We start from the raw sequence: 27,763 nt of genomic DNA, 5'->3' as shown, positions 1-27,763 counted from the left end.
TTCCTAATATGTTAGAATTTATGGTTAGTTTTATATATTCACATTTATTTCGTAATAGTTATATTACATGTCATATGAAAAATATAATAATACAATAATGGTACTTAAGTACTTAGTGGTAAATTTTAAAGTTAAAAATTCTTCAAAGCTATAGAATGTGTGTTCGAGTAGCCAGCATTTAAGCCTACTTTGAAACATTTCATTGATGGCGTATATTTATACGTCATCATAAATAAATTACAACAAAATATGTTTTAAATATAACGCTTATATCTACGATATTTAGTGTTATCCTCTGGGATATATCTACATCTACACTAATCCTTAGAAAACAGTCTGTAATAATGATGAATATCGCATTAGACAAATTTTGATATACTTATTTGTTTATAAATATTGACGATAATAATAAGCAAACGTGTAACTTTTTGTTTGTCCATAAATAGAGCAGTACTTGGTTAGGAATAATCAGCTGTTTTTTTTTTAAAAAGTGTTGTGAGGTCTGGAAGCGAAGGTCGTATGACGTCAAACCTGAACTAGCAGCTTGAGTAGAGTTGCTTCTACTCTAAACTCAATAGTCGCAGGCTCCAGCCGGTGCGCTATCACGCAGAGTCGAGACAATGTTTAACTTTAGCTCGTTGCTATTCTGTTTGTAAACACAGTGTTTGAGAGTCGATTGAGATGATAAATAAATAACAACATTCAATTTTTGAATTCTTTGTTAGTCACATATGACCTGTGGGTTGCATTGTGTTTATCTTACGATCATGCCACTTGCGTCGCCGCCGCACTCGCCGCGCTGTGCCGCAGATAACGCCGGCGATAGATCGATTTTCGGTTCCATCTGATATGTTTTATCTCAGAACTATCTGCCATTGCAAAATTTAGCCCATGTTGTGCCAGTTACGTGCAGTATCATGACAACCCGCCATGTGCACGGTGAATAAGAACCGCTTTGTGTTGTGAGAGGAGCAAAATAAACATGATCGATACCTACAAATTAAAGGTAAGTTATTTTATTTAAGAAAACACGAGTTTGGCGAATTATTAGTACATTTATTATTTGAATCAGACAACAAAGTCAATACAACCTACGCGTATACATTTTTTTTTATTATTGAACAATTTAGTGTCTTTTAAACAATTTAAAACTATGATTTTAATTAAAATAAGAAATTGTTGTACGAAAACACGTCTTGACGTTTACACTGCTTTGACACTCTTGCGCATTGTTGATACACCACGCGTGACCAGTAGTCTTCCTTGAGGTGTCGCTCGCTGGAACGTGCGTCACAAAACTACTTCAGTTTGCATTGTGATGCGACTCCAGTGCCTGACCCATAAGAGGATGTCGGGCTTCGACTTGGTGTAAATACTCTTCTAAATCTTGCACTACTTGAACGACCTCCGTGGTCCAGTGGTTGAGTGTTGGGCTCACGATCCGGAGGTCTCTGGTTCGATTCCCGGTGGGAACATTATCACAAAAGTTACTTTGTGTTCCCTAGTTGGCTTGAGCTTGGCTTGGCTTATGTTATGTTGTGTTAAAGACCGTTTTAAATATTTAAATTCACTGTATCAAATTATTATAATTTCTCTAAGATGTTGGTTTAGGACATTACTGGCTGATCACCAGATTGTCCGACTGTAAGATGGTCCGTGCTTCGGAAGGCACGTTAAGCCGTTGGTCCCGGTTACAACTTACTGATGTAAGTACGTAGTCGTTACATGAGTCATGTTAGGGGCCCATGTCGGCTCAATAGTAACCCTGACATCAGGGTTGATGAGGTTGGTACTCCACCTGACAACCCACACGATAGAAGGAGAATCTTGCACACGGGCGGTGAAGTGCAGACGCAACAGATACATCATTGCACGCCGTAGAAGGATGTTGACGCCAGTACGAGGTCTATACTGCGGCCGATTCGTGCAATTATTGATTGACGATAAAAACTGCCTATTTCTCCCATCAGGTGTCGCTACTGTTGAGTGTTCTTAAGCTTTGACAGTTCCCCATACTCCTTGATATACAAGTTATATATAATGGCCATACTATTTGAGTAAACAAACATATTGTTTTGATTATATTTTTACACTTATAACCCTTTGCAAAATCATAGCGTTATATTTTATTCCCAAAAGATTGAAAAGAAAAAAAAATCCTTCAGGCGGCATTTTTAACGGGATATTTCATTCGCCCGGGTTAACAGTTGTTAATCATGCGTCCCGTGGTCCAGTAACGGCCTCTGTGGTACAGTGGTTGAGCGTTGTGCTCACGATCCGGAGGTCCCGGGTTCGAATCCCGGTGGGGAAATATCACAAAAATCACTTTGTGATCCCTAGTTTGGTTAGGACATTACAGGCTGATGACCCGATTGTCCGAAAGTAAAATGATCCGTGCTTCGGAAGGCACGTTAAACCGTTGGTCCCGGTTATTACTTACTGATGTAAGTACGTAGTCGTTACATGAGTCATGTCAGGGGCCTATGGCGGCTCAGTAATAACCTTGACACCAGGTTTGGTGGGGTTGGTAATCCACCTTACAATCCACACGATAGAAGAAGAAGATCATGCGTCCCTTTCCTTTTCGGCGGATAAGAGAATGACGTGTATAACAGTGCTGCCACCTACATTTGAGCTTCTAGTTTTTGTCCTCAAGTATGTCACAGCATGTCCGTTCAGTACCACGTATTCTGTGGGACTGAAATATAAACAGGTGGTTGTAGGTTTTAACGGAGCTGTTTCCGCCCTCTGGGGTGAGTTGTAGGGGTGGGACAGACCGGGCTGCCCCCCTGTCTAGACACTATAATTAGATTTAATCAATACTGCAAACTGCCGGGTTCAGACGGTATGACGTACGACCGAAATAGACTTGCCCTATCAGCCTGATAAATACTTAGCTGGTGCTAGGAGAATATACGTAATGTTGCTTTTTCATGATAGTTGAATCAGTAATAATAAGGGGCTATTTATACAATCATCATTTTCAATTTAAGAGCCACGCTCTTGTCGGTGCAGTATTTTCCATGCTACTTTTTTTTAGGGAAAAATAGGGCAGTGGTTTCCCTCTTGCCTTCCGCCCCGCAATACTCTGTCTGACGCAAATGGGATGGCGCCTAGAGTAGTCTATTACAAAGCCATATTAGGACTCCTGTCCTCCGCCTCTGAATAGTACTGACAGTTACTGCTGCCCTCTGCCAGGTTCCAGGTTACAGTCCCTGTGACTTGCCCCTTCCGTCCTGCATTGCCGTACCGATGGCTCCCATCTTCGCCTCTGAAACCGGTGAGGTCTTCACCCGTATCCCTGGGCAAGGTTATACCCCGTAGGTCTGGTCATAGGTTTTGTATTGTATTTATACGATACAATACAAAATTCTTTATTGCACAATCATACAAGAAAAGGACCGTATACAAGTACGACAAAAAACGTACAATAGGCATAATAGGTATTCTTCTATCGCGCGGGTTGATGGGGTTGGTAAACTACCTCACGTTTAACAACCTCATCAACCCTGGTGTCAGGGCTACTATTGATCCGCCAAAGGCCCCTGACATGCCTCATGTAACGACTACTAACTTACATCAGTAAGTAGTAACCGGAACCAACGGCTCCACGGATCATCTTGCTTTCGGACAATCAGGTGATCACCCTGTAAAGTCCTAACCAAACTAGCTCACAAAGTGATTTTGTGACATGTCCCCACCGGGATTTGATACGAATAGGTATTTATGTTATGTAGGTGTTTATGTATTTTTTTTAAAGCGCTGGATGAGCGTACCAGCGCTGCAGGCTCACCTGTGCACCCTGGCAGTGGCAATGAGCCACAACAGTCTATGGCGGGTCCCTCGAGACGGGTTCCGGTATGGCGGGTTGGCGTTCGGGCTGGTCCATACCGTGGCACTCGTGTTCATCGCGATGCCCATCACGCTCCTTCAATTGGCGGTCGGGCAGCTGAGCCAGCAAGACACAGTCGGCATGTGGAGAGCTGTGCCCTTCTTCAGAGGTTTGTATATTTGTCTATTCGACGCGCCCGTTGGGGTACTGGAGAAAAGTTTTTGAATCGTTCGTTTTCGATTCGCGCGCGAAAATACATAATGACCCAGATTCCCGCAAACACATGTTAATTTTATTTTAAGTTATACCTGTCATTTTCTTATCCGCCGAAAAAGAAAGGGACGGATGGTTGACAACTGTTAGTTTTAAAATGAAAAACATAAACAAAATATGTACGGTCGAATTGAGAACCTCCTCCTTTTTTGAAGTCGGTAATAAAATATAGGCCGAATAAAATAGGCATCTCGCTTATATACTTACAATCCATTTCGCGTGTGCTGTTAAACTTAATTCTGTTGGGTTTTTGGCCAATATAAAATTTTTAGGGCTTTTTAAATTTCTGCTTAAAATTGACGTGTGTTCCATAAATTTTATGCATGTCAATCTCCGTCCCTTTCTTTTTCAGCGAATAAGAAAATGACAGGTATAACTTAAAATAAAATTAGATGGTGTGTAAAGGACTCAGCACCATTACCCATTTCACATAGCACATCAGAACTTGTAATTTGCAGGATGCGACAGGTATACATTTTCGCACGCGAGTTGGGGACGAACGATTGAAAAATACGAACCGAATGTGTTGGTTTAAAAATAGAGCTGTAAGGTTCGTTGGTTTTTCCATCACAACTAGATAAACGCTCTGCGAAAAACCGCTAGCGCCTAACTTAACAAAGCTTTTGATTTTGAACCAGGTTAGAGAGTGAATGACATCGAAGGTACTTAAATAAAAAAAGCTACTACTTAAGTAAAGTTGTAAAGAGTCTAATCGAGATTTAGAGTTTCTCATAGATAGGTAAGTGGCTGTTGCAAGGTGGCTCTCTAGACTTGAATTCATAAATCAATACGTCACGGGCTGAGAAGGCTCCTCCCGGTCGCAGACTCCCTTTATTAAATCAGTGCAGTTGCTATGCAGCTATTAAAAAAATATATGTACCTATTCATACCTCGGGAGCCGTGGTAGGTAGTCCAGTTGGTTGAACGCTTGCCTTTCACTTTGTGGTCCCAGGTTCGAATCCAGCACAGACCAAAACCAATGATTGTCGAATTTGTTTTCGAATTCATGTTTGCATCATAAATGATTATCACGTGCTCAGCGGTGAAGGAAAGCATCGTGAGGAAACCCACATTCCCGAGAAATGCATTTTCGGAGGTATGTGGTCTAACCTGTATTGGGGCTGGTTTACCCTTCGCGGGTCGGAAGGTCAGACAGGCAGTCGCTTTTGTAAAAAACCGGACCTGTCAAATCTTCAGGTTAGGTAAGCGGACCCTGTGAAAAACGGGATGATGCTAGGGAGATGATGATGATGTTGTATTGTACATACCCTTAGTCATTGAATCTGTGATAGTCCTGTACGGTGAACGCATTACTTATTCGACTTTGTGAGTTTGAATTCATGTTTGGATCCTAGATAATAGATATCACGTGGTTTTCAGGATTTGTGCACGGTTAATGGCAATAGGCCTTATTACTTGGGACTTAAACAGCTGGCGAAAACAACAAACATGGCTGATGAGTGTATACAGGGTGTTAGTGACATCGTAACGAATACTAAGGGGGATGATTCAGACCATGATCCTGAGTTGATATCAAGTGGAATTTCCTGTCGGATAATTCATGAAAATTTTAGTTTTTTTTTAATTACCTACTTATTTTCTGTTCCATATGCGACGGAAAATTTCACTTGATATCAACTCATCATGGTCTGAATCATCCCTCAAAGTTTTCGTTACGATGTCACTAACACCCTGTATACTATACATCTCCGCTTATCTCTTCGGGGATACAGGCGTGATGCTGTTTACCAATGTATAAGACTTGTGAGACGTCTGAATCTGAATGCAAGCCCCCGGCTGTCACCTGACCACAGCGACACTTTTTAAGCCCTACCGACTTGTCAGTCACTTTTTAAGTAGAGAAGGTTTTACAAAGAATCATAATCAAACTTCACCGGGGGGTTAAAATGGCCACATCGAAGCAATCCATCTAACTCAGCCGCAAGAATAAAATTGAAGTCAAGCCTACTTAAAGTTTTGTTTGATTATAGCGACTTCATGCGCACTAGAATAGGGCTGCCATCGTCTGAAGGCCGACGATGGCAGCCCTATGCTACAGATTTGTGATATTGATAGTTATTTCTTTGCTTCAGGTGTCGGTTATCTCAGACTGCTGATAACATCGTTGGGTTCTGTGTACACAGTCGTGTATCTGGCTCTCATAGTTACCAATTTTTTTTACACACTCAGTAATCCTTATCCGACTTGGGAATGTACAGAATGGACCCTGCCTGAGGTAGAGTTGGTTTTCACAACCTATATTTCAATTTGTTTATTATTAAATACTTACTCATAATAATAACTTACCTACGAACAGTGTTATCATAGTTTCTGGTAACAGCTTCTTTGGTGGGAGCGTGGATCCCTCGATCTGGAGGTCTCGGGTTCGATTCCCGGTCAGCTATCACAAAAATTACTCCGACAAATAAAATCCGAGAGAGGGATTGAGTTGTTACTAGAGTAGGCCCAATTTAATAGATCGCATTTGTTTCTATAAAGTCGTAAGACCGAATGACCTTTTAAATCCAAACCCCATAGTTTAACTATTGTGTCTGGAAATCTCGGCCTTAAAAGGTTAAACATATAGTTACAAGGTTTAATTTTCTATGCTTCCCTGTTTAGTCGACGCTGTTAAATGTGATCTAATGAATTGGCTATATGATGTGATTGCACGGGTCATCTTAGCTCTATATCAATCATCATTTTCTTAAAGATCTCTGTGATTCTAATTCCAGCAGACACCTAAATTTATTTTAAGTTATACCTAACATTTTCTTATCCGCCTAAAAGAAAAGGGGCAAAAGATTGACAGCTGTTCATTTTAACATGAATGATTAACCCGGACAGTTGAAAAGGGCTGTCTTGCTGGTATAGAATACGTTTGACGTTTCCACTTTTGCGCTGTCAACTTAATTCTGTCGAGTTATACGCTACTGTTCCTGAACGTATTTTTTTTCAGCTTAGAGTTGACGGGTGTTCTATAATTAGCGTATCGATTACCCGTCTCTTTCCTTTTCGGTGGATAAGAAAATGAGAGGTAGTTACCTTAAATAAAATTGGGAGACGAAATTGCAGGAATGAACGCTAATAACAACTTTCGGTTGCAGGATATCTACGAAACAACAGTACTGAATTCTTCATTGTTATGTTTTAAGTGAGTTTCATTCTATTTATAACTGTCTCATGTTACGTCCAATCGAGTCCAATCCAATCGTCCAAAAAAAACGAGTTAGAGGTACATCTTTTTTTTTTGACGTGACTTATTGTAGATTTGCCGCAGATGGCATTAACTACTTGGCCGGACAAATGGGGAGCGCTGAAGGCTCTTGCCCGGTACAACGTTTAAGACACAGGCCTGCGGGTGCCCAGTTGGGCGCGAACCTCGGCTTAGGGCGTCGTCTGAGAGGAAAAATATTTGAAAGAATTAATCGACCCTAGTGGGTCGATAGCGATAAGCGCTGATTGAGGGTCGGTAACGGGGCAGAGGTACATCTATCGCAAGATGAACTGAGTACCCACAACTCACCGAGCTTTACCTTTTAGATGTACCTCTGACTACCCCAATTGGGGCACGTGAGCTTGTGTTATGTTATGTGACGTGTATTGGTCGAAGCTTGTGTTATATGTCGTAGATATGGCTTAGTCGGATGCAAAATGAAATTGAAAAATGAAAAATGTTTTTATTACCAGAAAACAATACAATGAGGCACATAAAATAGTATGGGTACTTATATTAAAAATATATCCAAATGAACAGAGGTTCCCAAACTAGGCGGAGCCTGTATCTTGGGAAACCGTAAAAACATGGGTACATGTGATGTTGGCGCATAGTTTGCCAAAGGAAACTTAAAATTAAACTTACTTACATCTAAGTATTAGAGCGAAGGGTGTGTGTATTAAGTAGGAATATGAATGTGTGAGTATGCGAGTTTGGTGTATGCGAGTATAATAGTAGAAGTAATCAGAACGATAATAAGTCAGTAACAAAATAAGTGCATATGTATTTATGTATGTGAGTGTGTATGTGTGGGGGGGAGTTAGGATGAATTTATGTGTGTGAGGGTGTAAGTTTTTCCAATTTTAGTAGTTGGTATTTTATTGTTATTGTTACTTTACAGTGAGACCTTCATGGCACCTGTGGAGGAGCAACCGGAGAACTATGTGGCCATATCTCTTGTAATATGCGCGTTGTGGATCGTCTTTTTAGTAGTGTAAGTATCCTACTTGAATTATTTTGCTTCGAACAAGATTTATACATACGTACATAAACTCACGCCTAACCCATTCCCATTTTCCCTAGTGCACCACATATGGGGCATGCGCGTATGAGTTTCAAAATTGCCTCATATATGGCTCATACACAGCGAACGTTTTAAGAAAAATATTTTCTACATATATTATTTATACTTAGGAAATAATAGCCCCGATTCCTGCAGACGCCTCCTAATTTTATTTTAAGTAATACCATTTTCTTATTCGCCGAAAAGGAAAGCGACGGATGATGTGATTGCACGGGTCATCTTAGCTCTATATCAATCATCAAGTATAATGTGTGTGAATAGTGTGTGTACTTAGATGCCGACTGACAGAAATGAATGGAGCACATGTTGTGCCGACCACACTTAGAGTGGGGTAAGAGGCAGCCAATCAGCTCGCGACACCAAACACTTCAGGACCCCGATACCGACCCCGCCGGCGTGGTCGACGATTTCCCTCATTCAGCGCTTATCGCTATCGACCCACTAGGGTCGATTAATTCTTTCAAATATTTTTCCTCTCAGACGACGCCCTGAGCCGAGGTTCGCGCCCAATTGGGCACCCTCAGGCCTGTTGTCTTAAACGTTGTACCGGGTGAGAGCCTTCAGCGCTCCCCATTTGTCCGGCCAAGTAGTTAATGCCATCTGCGGCAAATCTACAATAAGTCACGTCAAAAAAAAAAAAAAGGGTAAGGTCAGGAGGACTATTGGTATGTGGTTTGAAGTAAAAAGCTCTCGGAAATACTTCTTTAGTATTTCGGAGAGTAAGTATTGACGATTATGTTCAACTGCTTAGGCGATTCTCATACTGCCCCGCATGATGGAGCGTAGCGCGTGGATGCGTGTTCTTCCGTTGCTTGTAAGTATCTCCGTTTGTATAGAAAACACGCACGGTCTAACACACAGAAAATGCGTGTTTTCTATACAAACGGATACGCTACGCTGCATCATGCGGGTCAGTGTGAGAATCGCCTTATCGTTCTTGGTAAGTAAGTAGGTATACAGGTAAATAAGAAAAAATATGATTGCATTTTAATATTTTTATTACACACATAGAAACATCAATAACATTTATTTTGGTCTGGGTAGGGTTAACAACATTTGGAGTAGGTAAGGTACTTGGTAGAATCTGGCCATCGAAAGTCACTAGGTGTAAATATTTATAATTGACATAATTACTCAATCACAAGAAAATGTTAATTCCTGATAGGTAAAGATAATATAAAAAATATTTTTCTTTTTTTTTTACAATCGTTTTCGAAGGTTTACTTTAGGCCGAGTAGTAATAGTTATTTACTTATCTATAATAAAATATAACAGAAAAATAAATTTAACGCCATCTTTTGTTTGGCCAGACTTTTCACAACACCGATTTTTTTTACACAACACAGATTTTTTACATGCGCACTATATGGCACGGCTCTTAATACTGCGTATTAGTGTACTTTTTATGGGTAATGGATCACTTGGATGGCATTGACAGGAGGGCGCTGGTGAGCACCATCTCCATACGTTCTCCATAGGATGCGGGGTTAGTTCCGATTATGGCCGCGTAATGAAATAGATACGTCCTTGTCGCTCTGTACTTCGCGGAGTGCATATATCTATGGTACGAGCAGTATATTTTGAGAGCCCTAAACGCTCACCATTTGCGCGGCCAAGTAGTTAATGCCCTTATCGGCAAACATTTTAAGCCAGAAATATTTTGAAGCAACAAACATCAAAAAGGGTACCTAGATGAGGACCTAGTCAAATAAGATACGTTTTTTAAAAAAAAAAAAACATAAAGTGAACTTTGTCGGGGATGTGGGTTTCCCACGATGTATTTCTTCACCGCTCAGCACGTGATCATTTATGATATCCAAACATCAACTCGAAAATCGTTGGTCTACACCCGTGCTGGGATTTAAACCTGCGACCACACAGTGAGAGTCGTGCGTTTTTCCAACTGCGCTACCACGGTATGGAAATACAAAAGCATGACAAACGTGGACGTCCTTGTAACGTTATACTAAATTAAAAGTAAATTATATAACTTTAAAAACGAGATTATCTTTCGACCGCACTATTGATCTGGCTTATAAATATATCAATATTAGTACATACATACATATAGTACATACATATAAATAACGTCTATTTCCGTCCGGAGTAAGCAGAGACTACGGAATTCCATTTCTTAATTCACTTCTTAATTTGGTAGCGTTTATCAAACAATGCCTTGGCCTTGCCTCATAGTGCGCAGGCAAGTAACTTAATTACATAATTAATACTAACTCTTAGCGTGGTATTAATATACTAATCTCAGCTTTAAGACTGCTCTCTAAATCATGTCAATCTGACTGTTCTTATATAAAAACGGGGACTTGAGCATCATCTTGAGGGCAATCTCAGCTGAGATTAGTTTATTCATACCACCCTATATCTCTAAACTACACAATAAGATTGATTAAAACACATACATAAATAGCCCCCTCAACAAACCGGAGGGGATATGGAGCATACTCCACCACGCTGCTCCAATGCGGGTTGGTGGAGTAAGTACTTACTAAAAATAAATATCTTTATTTAAAACTTAATAAAAAAATGTACTTAAGTCATAGATAAAAAGTATAATTAGGTATAACATTATAGATAATATAATGGTCTGATTTGATCATATAATAACAAGTAAACAGATTAAAAATATTCTACTCAGCCTACAGGCTGGTTATAGGCCTCCTCTCTTTCACGCCATCCTTTCCGATCCTGTGCAAGTCTCATCCATTGCTTTCCGGCGTACATCACAATGTCATCCGACCACCGCGCTAGAGGTCTGCCTCGATATCGCATACCGTCTCTTGGCCACCATTCAGTAACAGCCTTAGTCCATCTGTTGTCTTACCGTCTTGCTGTAAACTAATCTCAGTTTCGAGACTACCCTCAAGATCATGTCAATCTGACAGTTCTTATAAAAACAGGGACTTGAGAATGATCTTGACGGCAGTCTCAGCTGAAATTAGTTTATTAACACCACCCCAGGTGTTCTGGCCATTTCCACTTATGCCTAGCGATTCGTATACCTAATTTAAGACTAAGTCGAAATAACATCTATAGTAATAGTTTTTGTAAAAACATAATTTAAAGTACCTACTGTTTGTAAATAATATCTACCTTTTCCCATTCGAGTCAGCTTGGCTCCTCTTTTCGTTTTTAATTTTGTAGTTGTGAGTTGGGGGTTAAAATGACCACATCGAAGCAATTCATCTAAGAAAGCAATATTGCTATTTGACATTTGTTTGAATTGCGCACTTTTATATGCGCAAATGTCAAATTGCAATATTGCTTTCTTAGATGAATTGTTTCGATGTGGCCATTTTAACCGCCCTGCACTTATTGATGAAAGTACAATTACTTATGTTAAGTACAAAATCTATCTCTTCGTTCCATGTTTGCGTGTCTAAATAGTTATATCTGAATAGTTCCATCTTACCTCGATCTGGTTCTATTTGGCACAAATATAATGAATTGGCTCTACAAGGGGTAGGTGTACCATAATGGTCATAACATTGTAAGTTGTCTTCACTAATAGATAAGATCCATCCTAAGTCAGTTCAGTGTCTTAAGATCCATCTTAAGACATGTCCATATGATGAACTTTATGGTGACAAGCGTCAGCCTATCGCTCATAACATTAGTCCATCATGTTAGAGGACCTCCCTCTGTCGGATTATACGACATTTCCTGGAAGAGAAGCAGTTTAACGTGTTCTGTTTTTAACAGCGTAGAAGGGTTGTTCCTTTAATTACGCAGAGGCATCACCGGGACCGTTGAGGGGCGGAACCCGGGAGTTCTTGTGAACCCCTGCGTAGGAAATCTGTGAGTGGGTGTAAACTCGGACAATACCAGAATTCGCGGATTTGTGAAGACCTTTATTGTGCGTAACGTTCCCTTCGTTGTGGCGATGTGGCTACACTTTCATTGTGGATGGTGTATATATTATATTTATGCATCGTCTATTTGCGTACCTTGATGGTGATGAGGTACTAACATCATTGGTCATCTGTAACTCGCAGGGTACATCGGATCGACGAGTTAGACTTGTAAGGAATGATATGCTCGTATATGCGCTACTGATAATACGCAAGGTCTAACAGATAACGAATACCGTGTCCAGAATCTTGGTGTATTAGAAGACCACAGAGAGTTAATTAAGTACTTATTATATTTAAACTAACGTACTTAATTATTCTATTTTTTAAACTATAGGTCATAGCTTGTCCACAGGAAGCAAAGAAAACATTTCCGTTACCGGACGCTTCACTTGAGTTTTGATAATGATGGTCAAGCTATAACCTTCTCTGCTTTCGATATTTTGGCACATATTAGTTTCTAATTTATAAGAATTATTTTTTTTGCTTTTTTTTTTTACTTTTTTAGCTTTTTTGGTTTTATTTTTTTTTAATAGATGGACTTATTCAATCTAGTTTATAGAAAGAGTGAGTAGACAGGGAGAAAGCAGTGGGTTCAGGTACTATACGATGAGCCCAGCAGTGCGTTCACCAGAGCAGTGTCACAATATGACTGGCACACGGGCACGTACATCTCTGGCTTCCTCCCCTAGCAGGTTCCCCAGACATCATGCTGGAACACGAGGCAGCAAGGCTCTGTCTGGAAGGTGGTAACCAGCGACGGCCGAAGCCTACTAGCAGTAAATGTGTCTCTCGATTAGTATACCCCAGGTCACCTCGAGGGTAAACCCACGCGAGCGACTCCTCAGTTGTTCAAGTATTATAAAGCTAAACATACACTAAATGTAACTTACATTATTTGCAGGCTTTACAGCCCCGTGAAGTTTATGAAACGGACGTTCTACGTGCTAGGTCCATTGGTGTTGGTGTTGTGTGTCGTGCTCGCCAGTTGTCTGGGCGAGTGGGCTGACCTGGCTCTTCTGCAGAAAGGGAGCGACTGGTCCAACTTCCTGGACCCGGACATCTGGCAGGCGGCGCTCATCCAGGCGTTGTGGTCCTCCCTGGTCGCCGGAGGTTTCCTAGTGTCCGCTGGTGACACTGTTTACGCCAGCACTAATGTCCAATGGTAAGTGTCCTTTCCACTGTTACCTAATCCTTATACACTAAGCCTTATGCACTAAGTATGATATTTGCAGTATTTGACTGCGAAAGTTCTGCTTACAAATCGTTTGCGATCACTTATATACTAAGGGAACTTGCGCTAAGATCATATTGAGAAATGATATTAAGTAGTTTGGTTATTATTTCGAGTGAAGTGTTACTTAGAGTGTTATGATTTATGTAAGAAAACATTCTGAGTTTTAACAAATAATTTATTGCGCCGTGAATTTTTTCGTCTCACAGCGTGACGTCAAGCTGGGAAGCATTTACGCGCGAACTTTGAAAAGTAATTTTGTTATTTGCATCAAATAAATATTTGTGCATATTTAAAATTTATAGAAAACCGTTGGTTCCGACCACTATTTCACGATGTAAGTAAGTAGTCGTTACATGAGCCATGTCAGGGGACTTGGCGGCTCAGTAACAAAGTAATAACCCCGACACCATGGTTGATGGGGTTGGTAATTCACCTCACAATCCACACGATAGAAGATATAATATTATATAAAATTTACGGTTTTAGTATTTTTATGTACTTAATCTTTAGATCCTAATGATAGTGCAAGTTCCATATTATTACTAATTAAGTATATACCTCATTATATGAAGTCGGTCGGTGACCTTACAACCTACATTAATATTAACTTAGCTCATTGTATAGTAGTATTGTAGGTTAGTCTCTGGAGATACATTACAAAGAGTGACAAGTTGTGACAAGTAATTCTTTGTGTGATGCTCTGTCGCGGGGCCACCACCTCCAATTCAGTTGAAAACGATATAGATTACTGTACGTACCATGTACATAGTGTACGTGAAAAGATTTTATGTGTACGTGCTATAATTAGAAAGAAAACAACAAATTAAAGTGGCTTCGCTGGAGAGCATACTCCCCAGCGGAGCCACTCAGTTTGCATACTTCGAGATGTTTTCTTCCTGTAAATTGAAGTATAGTTTGATGTACGTACTACGTACATAGTGTACGTGAAAAGATTTTATGTGTACGTGCTATAATTAGAAAGAAAACAACAAATTAAAGTGGCTTCGCTGGAGAGCATACTCCCCAGCGGAGCCACTCAGTTTGCATACTTCGAGATGTTTTCTTCCTGTAAATTGAAGTATAGTTTGATGTACGTACTACGTACATAGTGTACGTGAAAAGATTTTATGTGTACGTGCTATAATTAGAAAGAAAACAACAAATTAAAGTGTATATGACGGCATGAACAAAACGTGAAGCGCTGAAGATTTTAAGAAACAATCTCCTTGTGAGAACTTTTTATCTATGCACAAACTACTAAGAGAACCTATTTCAGACGAACGTCTCTCATACAAAACAAAGAGCCTCAGAATTTAGAGTATGACACTTGATTTGACATATAAAATTATATTGCCACACGCAAAAATAATTGTGGGGTTGCCATAGTAATGATATGGCACGGCGTGGCAGTAGTGATAGCTTTAAATTTTTTAGATTACTTTAAATTTTGATGACAAGGTTTGGTGACGGATCGGTACGGCACTGACAATTTATGTCAAATCTGTCATAGATACACGGCCGGAAATGTTCATACAAAAAAATTGTACCATAGCGCAAATGTACCGAGTTTAGAAAATGACAGCTACTTCACCCCTCTCCTACTTCATTTCACCCCTCTGCGATCTTCCGCCATCTTGGGACAATCTTAGGTTAGGATATAAACATAGACACAAGGGCAAGCGCTGCCCGCCCGGCGTCCTAACCAAACAAAATCCAAAATCAATCATTGTTTCATTGTAGTTTTATAAATGTAAGTGATCGAGTGAAATTTGCGTTGAATAAATTCCGTACTTAGCCTCTCAACTAGAAAACTGTGATATCCATACAGTATGAGTGTAAGATAAGTAAGCGAAAAGACGAAAAGACGCTATATTTCGCCAGTTTCCTAAAAGTGAGCTAGGAAGAACTCTAGAAGTGCAGAAGTTACAGTGTTTGTGTGATGACAATTTACAATTTACAATTTAGGACTACTGGGAACAATTGTGTTTGCCATGCGGATTGCACAAAGACATTTTTATTAAAAACTTTCCGGGTCTCTCAAGATTAGCAGTGTTATTATAAACAAAATATTAAAGGGTACAGATGTCTCTAGATTAGAGAGTTTAGAGGAAAGTTTGCCATTAATGCAAAAAGGCATATTTAAAATAATAATAATAAAGCTCTATTTCAGAAAAAAAATCCATAAAATATAAAACAAAATTAAAAAATAAAATGTTATACAAGTAAACTGCAGTCTTTTTTTATAAACCTTGTCATCAAAATTTAAAGTAATCTAAATAATTTAAAGCTATCACTACTACCACGCCGTGCCATATCATTACTATGGCAACCCCACAATTATTTTTGCGTGTGGCAATATAATTTTATATGTCAAATCAAGTGTCATACTCTAAATTCTGAGGCTCTTTGTTTTGTATGAGAGACGTTCGTCTGAAATAGGTTCTCTTAGTAGTTTGTGCATAGATAAAAAGTTCTCGCAAGGAGATTGTTTCTTAAAATCTTCAGCGCTTCACGTTTTGTTCATGCCGTCATATACACTTTAATTTGTTGTTTTCTTTCTAATTATAGCACGTACACATAAAATCTTTTCACGTACACTATGTACGTAGTACGTACATCAAACTATACTTCAATTTACAGGAAGAAAACATCTCGAAGTATGCAAACTGAGTGGCTCCGCTGGGGAGTATGCTCTCCAGCGAAGCCACTTTAATTTGTTGTTTTCTTTCTAATTATAGCACGTACACATAAAATCTTTTCACGTACACTATGTACGTAGTACGTACATCAAACTATACTTCAATTTACAGGAAGAAAACATCTCGAAGTATGCAAACTGAGTGGCTCCGCTGGGGAGTATGCTCTCCAGCGAAGCCACTTTAATTTGTTGTTTTCTTTCTAATTATAGCACGTACACATAAAATCTTTTCACGTACACTATGTACATGGTACGTACAGTAATCTATATCGTTTTCAACTGAATTGGAGGTGGTGGCTCCGCGAGCATCACACAATTCTTTGGGATAAGTATATTCTAATAGGGTAGTTTCCAAGGTCAAAGATAAATTATGAAATTCTGTATACTAAATAAAGACTAAAGGTGACAAAAAACGTTTTCTTTTTTCTATTTAACATATTTATGAATTTTAATAAAGAAATATATAATAATAAGTGCGATATTTTGACGTTTTTCTATGACGTCACAGGTTGCCTTTTCATACAAATTCCATAGTAATTTCGTGTTTTGACGTTTGGTAAAAAGTAACTGATTTGACTAGTTGGAAACTACCCCATTATATACTAATAATTGCAGATTGATATTATCCTTTACTCCGCATCACAATAGCAAAAAATGTAAGTAATCGAATATAATAAGGAGTCTGTTGGTTGGGTCATAATCCTGGTTAGGTGCATCTTCATGTTGTGAGGGGTCCTCACTATCAATGATGATGGTTTCGACCTGAAACAATAGTTTGATATTAATAATTTAGTTATACACTAATACACTATCCTAAATAAAGGGAGAAAAATAATAATTATATCTAATATTAAAAAAAATGCATTGATTCCTGCAGACACATCCAAAATTTTAAGTTACATATAGGTACCTGTCATTTTCTTATCCGCCGAAAAGGAAAGGCATATTTATTATAGAACACACGTCAATTTTAGGAAGAAATTAAAAAAAAGCTCTTCCGAAGTTTTGTATTGGCTAAGAACCCGACAGAATTAAGTTGACTGCACACGCCAAACGGGTTGCATATCAGCGATGCCTATTTCATTCGCCTGGGTTATTAATTCATTCGCTCATTCATTTTAAAATTAACAGTTGTCAATGTCAATCCCTTTCCATTTCGGCTTATTTTCGGCGGATAATAAAATGACGGGTAAGTATAACTTAAAATACTTACTTAAAAGTGATTATTGAATTTCAGTGTGGAGGTTTAAGGACATGGAATTTCTACAGCAAATTTCGTGCCATAATTCACAAAATTTGCTGTAGAAATTCCATGTCGTTAAACCTACTATCATCATGTTGATTGATCATCCTAATTATATTTGGTATTATACAGGGTGGCCCAGAAGATCAGGTTCAAAATGAAAAATTAGATAGAGGGGCTCATTAGCTACCAGAAACACCCCCATGTATGTTCAGCAATTATTTACGGTTTAGGAGATATGACCCATTTTGTACCTTTTTCTAGATTTTCTACCTTACTTCAGAAATAATCATTTTGTCGCTATCCCTTTCTTAATAATTATTTTATTTTACTTCACAACTATGCCTAAGTCTGTGTACCGCTTAATCAAAGATAAATCAAAGTGAAATCAAAGATAAAAAAAAAGTTATCGGAAGTCAAAGTGAGAATTCGACCAAAATTGTTACAGTTGTTAAAACTTCGCCGAAGAATAATAAACACATGAGATTGTCATGGACACTGAAAGTATTTCTAAAAACTGCTCCATTTAATAGGCTTTTAGAAACATCCAAAAAAAGTACCCTTAATAAGGACATAAAACTAAGTAATTAGCCCTCAAAGATTGCAAGACAGACAGATTTGAAGGAAAATTTGACATTCTCATACAATGTAGCTGCTTCTTTCTAACTTTGTTAAAGGTGCTCAAAGACAGATTTTATTTTAGTATCCAATAGTATGAATCACCAACAGTGTTTGGGGATAACTTTTTCCTTGAAATCTATGTACCTTCAATAAAATACGAATACCGAAAGTGACTGCAAGTTTTGTCTTCGGAATGTTGCTATGTCTACCCTGTTAGCGATTATAAGCGTGATTTTTATTTACTTTTAACTGAAAATGTGTCTTTGACCACCTTTAACAACGTTAGAAAGAAGCAGCTACATTGTATGAGAATGTCAAATTTTCCTTCAAATCTGTGTGTTTTGCAATATTTGAGGTCAAATTACTTAGTTTTTTGCCCGTATTGAGGGTACTTTTTTTGGATGTTTCTAAAAGCTTATTAAATGGACAGTTTTTAGAAATACTTTCAGGGTCCATGACAATCTCATGTGTTTATTATTCTTCGGCGAAGTTTTAACAACTGTAACAATTTTGGTCGAATTCTCACTTTGACTTCCGATAACTTTTTTTTTATACTTGATTTGACTTTGATTTATTTTTGATTGAGCGGTCACAGCCTTAGGCATAGTTGTGAAGTAAAATAAAATAATTATTAAGAAAGGGATAGCGACAAAATGATTATTTCTGAAGTAAGGTAGAAAATCTAGAAAAAGGTACAAAATGGGTCATATCTCCTAAACCGTAAATAATTGCTGAACATACATGGGGGTGTTTCTGGTAGCTAATGAGCCCCTCTATCTAATTTTTCATTTTGAACCTGATCTTCTGGGCCACCCTGTATTAATTTAATATTATTCAGGACGACGTTAGTAATAATAGCGGCGAACATAGCGTCCAGTTGGCTGGGCCTGGTGTTTTGGTTTGCGGTTGGAGGCGGCGGAGAGCGAGACGTGAGCTCGCTGGCAGTGGTGCTTCAGGTAGGGGGCCGTCCTTTAATCATGTGATGTTTTTTTTTGGCATTTTTTAACCATAAAGTTATAAAGTTATTATTATTAACAGGTGTACTCGCTGGCGGGGCAGAAGCACCTCCCGCGCGTGTGGCCACTGCTCATCTTCACCATGCTGATAGTGTCCGGGTTCATTACCATGGTAAGGCTTAGTCGGAGCGCCAAAGGTACTCAACCGATAAATAAGCTATGAAAGTCAACAGCCTCAGTGGTCTAGTGGCTAGATGGAGGTCCGGATTCGATTCTCGATGGGAACATTGTCGAAATCACCTTATGAGACTGTCATTTGATTGGTAAGGACAATGCAACCTGAATTACTTGATTGTGCGGAAAAGTAAGATGATTCCGTGCTTCGGAGAGCACGTTAAGCCGTTGGTCCCGGCTTTTAGCTGTAAAATACCTCCACTAACCCACTCCAGTTGATTGAGGCAGTTGAGGAGCCTGTGCCCAGCAGTGGGACCTGCATGGGCTGTTTATTTATGCTCTACACACATTTAGGCTGAATTACCTGATTGTGCGAAAAAGTAGGATGGTTCTGTTAACGACGGCCTCATTGGTCGTCCTAAGTTTTTTTTTAAAATACATGTTCTTTTGTTTTAAAAATGACAGTTTTTCGTTCATAATAATTTTATTATGCTTAAGCTGATTTCAGCTTTCAATGTTTTTGCTTTCTTGTTATTTTTCACGTATGCGCTCTCAACAAAGCCGTTGGTCTTGGGCTATTAGCCCAAACACCTTAACCAACTCCTCTTTGGGTCTCACTTTAGTCTTAAATAGTTGTAAGCCGTTAAGGAGTGAAAGAGTGCGCGCGGACTGGATCTCGCTCGCACTTAGCTGGCATTAAGAAGGAGATAGACCATGCGCATTGTGCTATAATGGTCCCATTTTTGTGATTCATTCGTCATGTCCTCGTTTCACTCTAGTTGAGGTCGGCAATAATCACCGTTACCCGATTCGTCTCCAACAATTCAGTCCAGTTCTGTATACCATTTCTCCATCAATCTTGCAGCATCCTAACATTTATCCCAATGTTATTGTACTCCAGTTAACTCTGCTGTTCCCGCTGTATGATCGGCTAAGGCGCGTGGGCGGCGCGCGGTGGCGGGCGCTGGCTGCCGGCAGCTCGCTCGTCGGTGCGGGCGCAGCACTCGGCGTGCTCGCGGGGCGCATGCGCGCGCTCCACGTGCTTGAGGACCTCGCAACCCCGCTGCTCATCACCATCACGACTACTACCGAGATATTCGTGTTTATTTTTATTTATGGTAATTTCTTCTATATATCATTATAGCAGCTTGTCTTCTTGGGCATGTCGTCAAAACCCACAGAGGAGTTGTGTCCTTTCCAACATGATGGATCATTCATTATATGGTAACAATCATCATACAGTTTCATTAGAAGTGCTACACACCCCATTTATGTACTTATGTTCTACTAATATTATAGATAAGTACCTATATAAAAATACGATTCAAATTGTAAGCATTTGTTACATAAAAAATATTTTGAACGTTTTTTTTTTTTATTTCACTAGGTATGACTCTAGCATTGTTTACTCCAGCTTTATGTTTTGCATGTCCACCAGGTTGGAAGGTTCTGGTTGAAGACGTGGAATTCCTGACGAGCGAGGAGTTGAGCAAGTACTGGGTGATGGGATGGTGCGTCGCCCCCGGGGTGATCGCGCCGTTCGCGGCGTGGTGGGTGGTCACAGTGGTGGGGCAGGAGGCGTGGCCAGCCTGGGAGACCACCACGCTCGCAGCCACTGCTGGCGCGGCGCTGCTCATCTTCCTCGCCGCGGCCGCGCTCGCCGTCGCCAAGCAAGTCCAGTATGACATCTTGGGAGTGAGTATTCAGGATTGATTATCTTTCATTATACTTTAATTTCTTCTTCGTCGTTCCCTCACTGCTGAGGATCGCGACCACAGGTTATGGTTTTCCACTCGGTACGGCTATATGCTGCCGCCCACCGTCTCCTTCAAGATGTCGAGAAAGACGAGAAAGCGTGACTTATCATAGGGTTCGATTCCCGGAAAAGGTTCTAAACCATTGAATTCGATTCATCATAGCCCTCCAGGTGGGGAAATATCGCAAAACTTACTTTGTGATCCCTAGTTTGGTTAGGACATTACAGGCTGATCACCTGATTGTCCGAAAGTAAGATGATCCGTGTTTCAGGCACGTTAAGCCGTTGGTCCCGGTTACTACTTACTGATGTAAGTAAGTAGTCGTTACATGAGTCATGTCACGGCCTTTGGCGGCTCAATAGTAACCCCGACACCAGGGTTGATGAGGTTGGTAATCCACCTCACAACCCACACGAGAGAAGATCATAGCCCTATTAATTAATGGCAATAGCCTCGTCCGCTGTTACATGGAACTTTAACATAACTGGCGAGGTGTATGTACTGTACGGTCACGAGTACTAATATGATACACTTTGAAACCATGTCACATTAACTTTTTTGACTAATTAAACCGTAGGTCTCATTAAATGTCAAGTATGATAGTGCGACAGGGTTCTAAAGTGGGTACATGATATTGCTCATGACTGTACACCTACTGTCTACCCCTTTTGGAATAAAGCTTTATGCTATGTTGTGTTATGCCCTCACAACTGAGGCACTGACATTACGTTTTATTAACTGTGGCGTTAGATAAGATTTTGAAAAACGGATTCTGTGATTAATATTTAGCGTGTCACGTGAGTAGGTTGATGAAAAGAAAGAAACGGATATTATCTGTGACGTTAGATGAGATTTTGAAAAACGGATTTGTGATTAAACTTTAGCGTGTTCAAGTGAGTAGGTTGATGAAAAGAAAAAAAACTAACTTAGCATGACAAGTTGCCTTTGCGAATGTTTAATTAAACATTTTATCCTTCTTTTATACACTGATTTGAATGCGTACGCACGTTTGCGAATTAAGGTAACTTACCACAATTTTCCTCAAGATTATATCCAGTGATGTGCCATGCTTGGGAACATTCCCACTTTGGGAACTTTCCCAAAGTTCCCATGGCAAAAACTCTTTAAGAGTAAGTAAGGACAGTGCCTGCTTTTATTTTTCAAATTGTTCTTTCTCACCCGCTTAAAGGTTAGGTAATAAAGCTGTTTTTACATAAGCTTTGCGCCTTTTTACTTCCCAAAAATGGGAATATTCTCAGGAACATCACTGATTATTAAAGTACTTTAAAGTACCTTGTCCTTAAGGACAGATCCTTGTTTGTCTATCTTGTAACCGTAACATTTTTGCGATTAAAATTCATAGCACACACTTTTCAATAGTTTTTCCCGGATATGAATCGTACTTAACGTTATGTTCTCGATCGTCGGCCCTAGAACGACGCATCATAATACAGGTTGTTAGTGACATAGTAAATGAAAACTTGGAGGGATAATTTAGACCATGATTCAGACTTAATATCGAGTTTAGTTGCCCGAACACTTGCACGCAGGAGGATCTGATGAGCGCTAAAGATAGCGCCATACTTGTTGCCACGTTTTGGGCCGATACTATTTAGTTTGCCATCGACAAGATGAAAAGAAGAATATGTGGAATTATTATTTTTTTCGCAAAAGTATAGAAAGGAAAATAATAAAAAAAAAAATTAAAATTTTCATGAATTTTTACCGACTTCAAAAAAGGAGGAGGTTCTCAATTCGACCGTATATTTTTTTTTTTTTTTTTTTTTTTTTTTTTTTATGTTTGTTCGGGCATATCTTCGTCGTATATGAACCGATTTTGATAATTCTTTTTTTGTTTGAAAGGAGATATACCCAAGGGGGTCCCATGTCAAGGAAGTCAGGATCTGATGATGGAAGACCAGAGAAATCGAGGGGAATTTTCAAAAATCGTAGGAGCGACTAGTGCGTTTGTAAAGTCATATTGATCGGATCGATCTTTAGGCTTCGGGAAAACTTCCCGACCTTCGAAAACTGGTCAGCATCAGGGAGATACCCTATAGCCTGGCAAAACTATACAACCTGGAGCAATTTTTCTTTCACGAAACGTATTTAAATCTTAATCAAATTCAATCGCCGGTGCAAAAAAACAAAATGGCGGAAAAAAAAGATGGCCGCCATACAAAATTTTGTCGATTTTGGAAGAAGCCCGTTTGGGTAAAAATAATGTATGGGGCGCTTACTCAAAACGTCATGTAGAGTACGGAAATACTTTCTGGTCACCAAAAACTGCTCCGCATCAGAGAGATACTCTACGGCCTGGCAAAACTATCGCACGTGAACCAATATTTCTTTCAGAGCACTTATTTAAATCTTGGTCAAATTCCATAGCGCGTAAAAAAAAAAACAAAATGGCGGAAAAACAAGATGGCCGCCATACACAATTTTGTTTTTTCAGAAAATGTCTCGGGATATAAAATATATATCGGGGTTGTGATCGGATCGTCATGTTAAGTATGGAAATACTTCCCGATTTTCGAAAACTGCTCCGCATCAGGGTGACACCCTACGGCCTGGCGAAACTATCACACCTGAACCAATTTTTCTTTCACGAAACCTATTTAAATCTTGGTCGAATTTAATGGCCGGTGAAAAAAATACAAAATGGCGAAAAAACAAGATGGCCGCCATACAAAATTTTGTTTTTCCAGAAAATGTCTTGGGGGTAAAAATGATGTATAGGGGTGTGATCGGAACGTCATCTTTGAAAACTGCTCCCAATCAGGGAGACATTCTACGGTCTGGCAAACCTATTGCACCTGGATTTTGTTTGTTTCCACGACACCCATTTAAATCTTGGTCAAATTCTGTCGCCGGTGAAAAAAAACAAAATGGCGGAAAAACAAGATGGCCGCCATACGAAGAGGGACAGTTTCGAATAAACAGGACACGCGAGCTGCTTTAGCAGCGAGCGAACCACGCGAAATCTACTGTATCTATATGTATGCGTGAGTGTGTATGATAGCAGCTTCCACTGACAACCACATGTGTGTATGTACACATACACATGTGTGTGTGCGTGTGTGTGCGCGCGCGCGCGCGCGCGCGCGTGTATGTGTGTGTGTGTGTGCGTGTGTCTGTGTGTGTGCGTGTATCTGTGTGTGTGCGTGTGTACGTGCGCGTGTGCTCGTGTGCGTTAGCGCGTGTGTGAGTGTGTGTGTGTAAACATGTTCATCAATAATAATTGTGATCACTACTAATAATATATTATATTATTATATATGAATATAAATCAGAAAATCTGTCTGTCTGCATCCTTGCTCGGTCTAACCATCACTTAAAATCGTAAAATAAAATAAAATTTTTAACAAAAAAAAAACCGACTTCAAACGCAAAACTAAAAAGCAATAAATAAATTTACTTCGCACAAAGTAATTAGTACGTATTTTCAATTAGTTAATTAATTTATAATTCTGAAGTCGGTGCCAAGTAAATGCTACAACAACCCTACTACAATATCAAATTACTATGTACACACAATATTGTTTAATACCTATATCAAAGCAATTACAAAACAATGTCAAACAAAAAATTACAAAACAATCAGTATTGAAAAATATATAAATCGGTACTTCGTTGTAGCATTTCCTTGGCACCGGCTTCAGATTTATAAAATAATTAACTAATTGAAAATACGTACTAATTACTTTGTGCGAAGTAAATTTATTTATTGCTTTTTAGTTTTGCGTTTGAAGTCGGTTTTTTTTTTGTTAAAAATTTTTTCGACAAAAAATTCCACTCGATATTAACTCAGAATCGTGGTATGAGTCACCCCTCAAAGTAACGGTGTCACAGACAAAAAAAATATTTGATTTTAATTTATAAGTATCCCTTGCCTTGGTTACCTTGTGCTTGGTTCTGGCAACCACAAAATTATATTTAAGTAGTAGGTTAATCAGAGTTTTATAAAGTATCTTTGACCTAGGAAACTACCCACAACCTATCCCAACGGGAAATATCTTGATCTTATGTAGACCTACATCACTATCTCTATGAATTACTTGTGGCTCTGCAAATCCGTAGAGATAGTGGTGTATATTTACATAAATATATCTTATGTGTAGGTACTTATGTAAATCAATGAAATTATGTTTACAGAAGCTGTCATCATCATTCAAGCCGTCAAGACATTGGGGTCCCCGGGACCCCATCTCGCATTACTACTGGCTGGCGAGGCGTGAGGAAGCCAACAGGAGGCACCTGCCGCCGCGCTACCATCGCCGGTACCTCGGCCAGCTGTCAGGCTCCCCGAGCTTCCTCAACCTTCCGGAAAACTCCATACAACCGCCTCGGATAGACTCCAAAAGGAGAACCAACTCCGATGACTGGATATACACGATTTACAGAAGGAAATGCGTCGAGAATTTGTACAGTGACTTCCTTCCGAAGAACAAAAGACGGCGGTCTAAGTCGTTCGACTGGGAACTATCTAGCGCAAGATCTCTGAAGGAGTCACTGGCAGAAATCAGCGTCGAGCATTTAAAAGAGAATAACAACAATATTATAATAAAAAACGGTAAATAATTCGTCGGTATGTAAGTTATAATCCAGGGGCCTGTTTAATAAAACTTAAAATTATAAATTACAACGACAATTTGATGTTCATTACGTACCTAATATGAAACTGCAAAATATTCGTGATCACACACTCCGCAATGTACATCAAATTGTAATTGTAATTTACAATAATAATTGTAAGTTTTATTAAACAGGCCCCTGGTAGTATAATTAAAAAGCGGAGTTAAAAAGCAATATCGTCACATGTTGACAAGTGTTGAAAGGACGGTTTATAGGGTAGTTTCCAACTAGTCAAATCAGTTACTTATTACTCAACACGAAATATACAGGGTGTTAGTGACATCGTAACGAAAACTTTGAGGGGTGATTGAGGCCATGATTCTGAGATGATATCAAGTGGAATTTTCCGTCGCAAAAGTATGGAACAAAAAATAATTAAAAAAGACACAAAATTTTTCATGAATATTCAGACTGAAAATTCAACTTGATATCAACTCAGAATCATGGTCTGAACCATCCCCCTCAGTATTCGTTACGTTGTCACTAATACCCATACCTACTTATATGGCTACTGTATGTACTTGTGTGGGGTGTAAGTGACATCGTAACGAATACTGAGGGGGATGATTCAGCTGATTATTCTGAGTTAATATCAAGTGAAATTTTCCATCGCAAAAGTATAGAATTGAATTATGACCGGAATCATCCCCCTCAGTATTCGTTACGATGTCACTAACACCCTGTATAATAATCAATACGTCATAACACGAAATTACCATGGAATTTGTATCAATAAGCAACCTGGACGTCGAAAAAACGTGATAAAATGTTGCACTTATTATTAAATTTTTCATTACTAAAATTTATAAATAAGTTAAATAGAAAAAAAAAAAATTTTGTTTCACCTTTAGATCTGGGGGGTTAAGATGGCCACATCGAAGCAATTCAACTAAGAAAGCAATATTGCAATTTGACATTTGCGCATATAAAAGTAAGTGCGCTATGCAAACAAATGTCAAATAGCAATATTGCTTTCTTAGATGAATTGCTTCTGTGTGGCCATTTTAACTCCTCTGTATTTATTTAGTACTTAATCAGAATTTCATAATTTATCTGTGACTTAGGAAACTACCCAACTCCGGCCCGACAGATGCTCGTGTTGTTCTGAGGTGAATAAATACTTTTGAAACATTGCTTTTTTTATTTAAGGGGCTTTTGGTACCATCTTACAGGTTGGGCAATGGGTGGATTTTCTGTCACCATACAATTCATAACTATACATTTAATATTTGCAGAAAAAACGTATTATAGATAAAGCAGGAAAAAAAACAAAAGGAACAAAACGTCACTAGCACTGTCGGGGTTCACACACACGAAGTAAAAAGTTTTTAATTAATTTATAAAGTCTTTTTGGTGTGTTTCCCTTGGGTAGCTGTATTAGCAGAAATACACTTCTCATCAAAAAAATCGAAACACTTCCGTTTTCATTGTTTCTGTCCGAATTTAACACAAAAAAGAATTCGTACGATGAAAAAAAATACATAAATGTATAGCTGGCAGTTTGGCCATTACAGTAATAAGCGAAAATTCTAAATTCAAAATTAGAATTTCATTTGTTTATCTTATAAACGAAATGAATCACTGTTTTGAGACAAATGTGTGTTTAGGGTTGGAGTACATTTAGCGTTTAAAAACTAAAAATTGGCGCCTATCCTTAAACTTTTTGTTTTTTATTACAATACTGTGACTTTGGGACGTCTGAAAAAAGGTTTTTTTTCTAAAACGTATGGATACCTCGCCCACAGAAGCCGCCCAAGTTGTGGCATTGCTGGATTCTGGCCTTAGTCAGCGTGTTGTGGCTGCAAGACTGCATCTAAGCCTGTCATCTGTTCATAGAGACTATAAACGTTATCGGGAGACTGGTTTGTTCACGCGCCGTTCAGGATCTGGCAGGAATCGAGTCACTTCTGAGCGAGATGATCGATTTATTGTAACAACTTCTTTAAGAAATCGACGCCTTAACGCTTTTCAACTGCAGCAGCGGCTTCGTGTTGTACGAAGGGTGGCTGTAAGTGACTCTACAATTAGAAGAAGGTTGAAGGATCGTGGACTGGTACCGCATAAGCCAGCAAATGGGCCGAAATTAACTGCAGACCATCGAAGAGCGCGACTTAACTTTGCACGTGAGCACCTAAATTGGTCATACCTACAGTGGAGCAAAGTTCTCTTT

General features: G+C 39.2%; 1 protein-coding gene across 1 annotated transcript; it reads left to right on the top strand.

The window, feature by feature from the left end:
* The first annotated feature begins 835 nt into the window (after window positions 1–835).
* LOC126380087 (sodium-dependent nutrient amino acid transporter 1-like) lies at window positions 836–26,684 on the top strand. The gene is made up of 11 exons (XM_050029309.1): window positions 836–1,006; window positions 3,761–4,001; window positions 6,199–6,341; window positions 7,213–7,259; window positions 8,224–8,316; window positions 13,177–13,437; window positions 18,910–19,027; window positions 19,110–19,199; window positions 20,103–20,319; window positions 20,640–20,896; window positions 25,114–26,684. The coding sequence occupies exons 1-11, from the start codon at window positions 983–985 to the stop codon at window positions 25,537–25,539; spliced, it is 1,917 nt and encodes a 638-aa protein (XP_049885266.1). The 5' UTR covers window positions 836–982; the 3' UTR covers window positions 25,540–26,684.
* Window positions 26,685–27,763: the final 1,079 nt, after the last annotated feature.

This window comes from Pectinophora gossypiella, chromosome Z (genome assembly GCF_024362695.1).
Source record: "Pectinophora gossypiella chromosome Z, ilPecGoss1.1, whole genome shotgun sequence".
Taxonomy (NCBI): Eukaryota; Metazoa; Arthropoda; class Insecta; order Lepidoptera; family Gelechiidae; genus Pectinophora; species Pectinophora gossypiella.
This window is presented reverse-complemented; position numbering and strand designations above follow the sequence as displayed.

Bases quoted from the DNA above. Each gene is read 5' to 3' on its own strand.
- LOC126380087 (XM_050029309.1), top strand. From the start codon at position 983: ATGATCGATACCTACAAATTAAAG. The intron at 4,002-6,198 runs GTTTGTATATTT...TCTTTGCTTCAG, and splicing joins AGCTGTGCCCTTCTTCAGAG to GTGTCGGTTATCTCAGACTG. The intron at 13,438-18,909 runs GTAAGTGTCCTT...AATATTATTCAG, and splicing joins GCCAGCACTAATGTCCAATG to GACGACGTTAGTAATAATAG.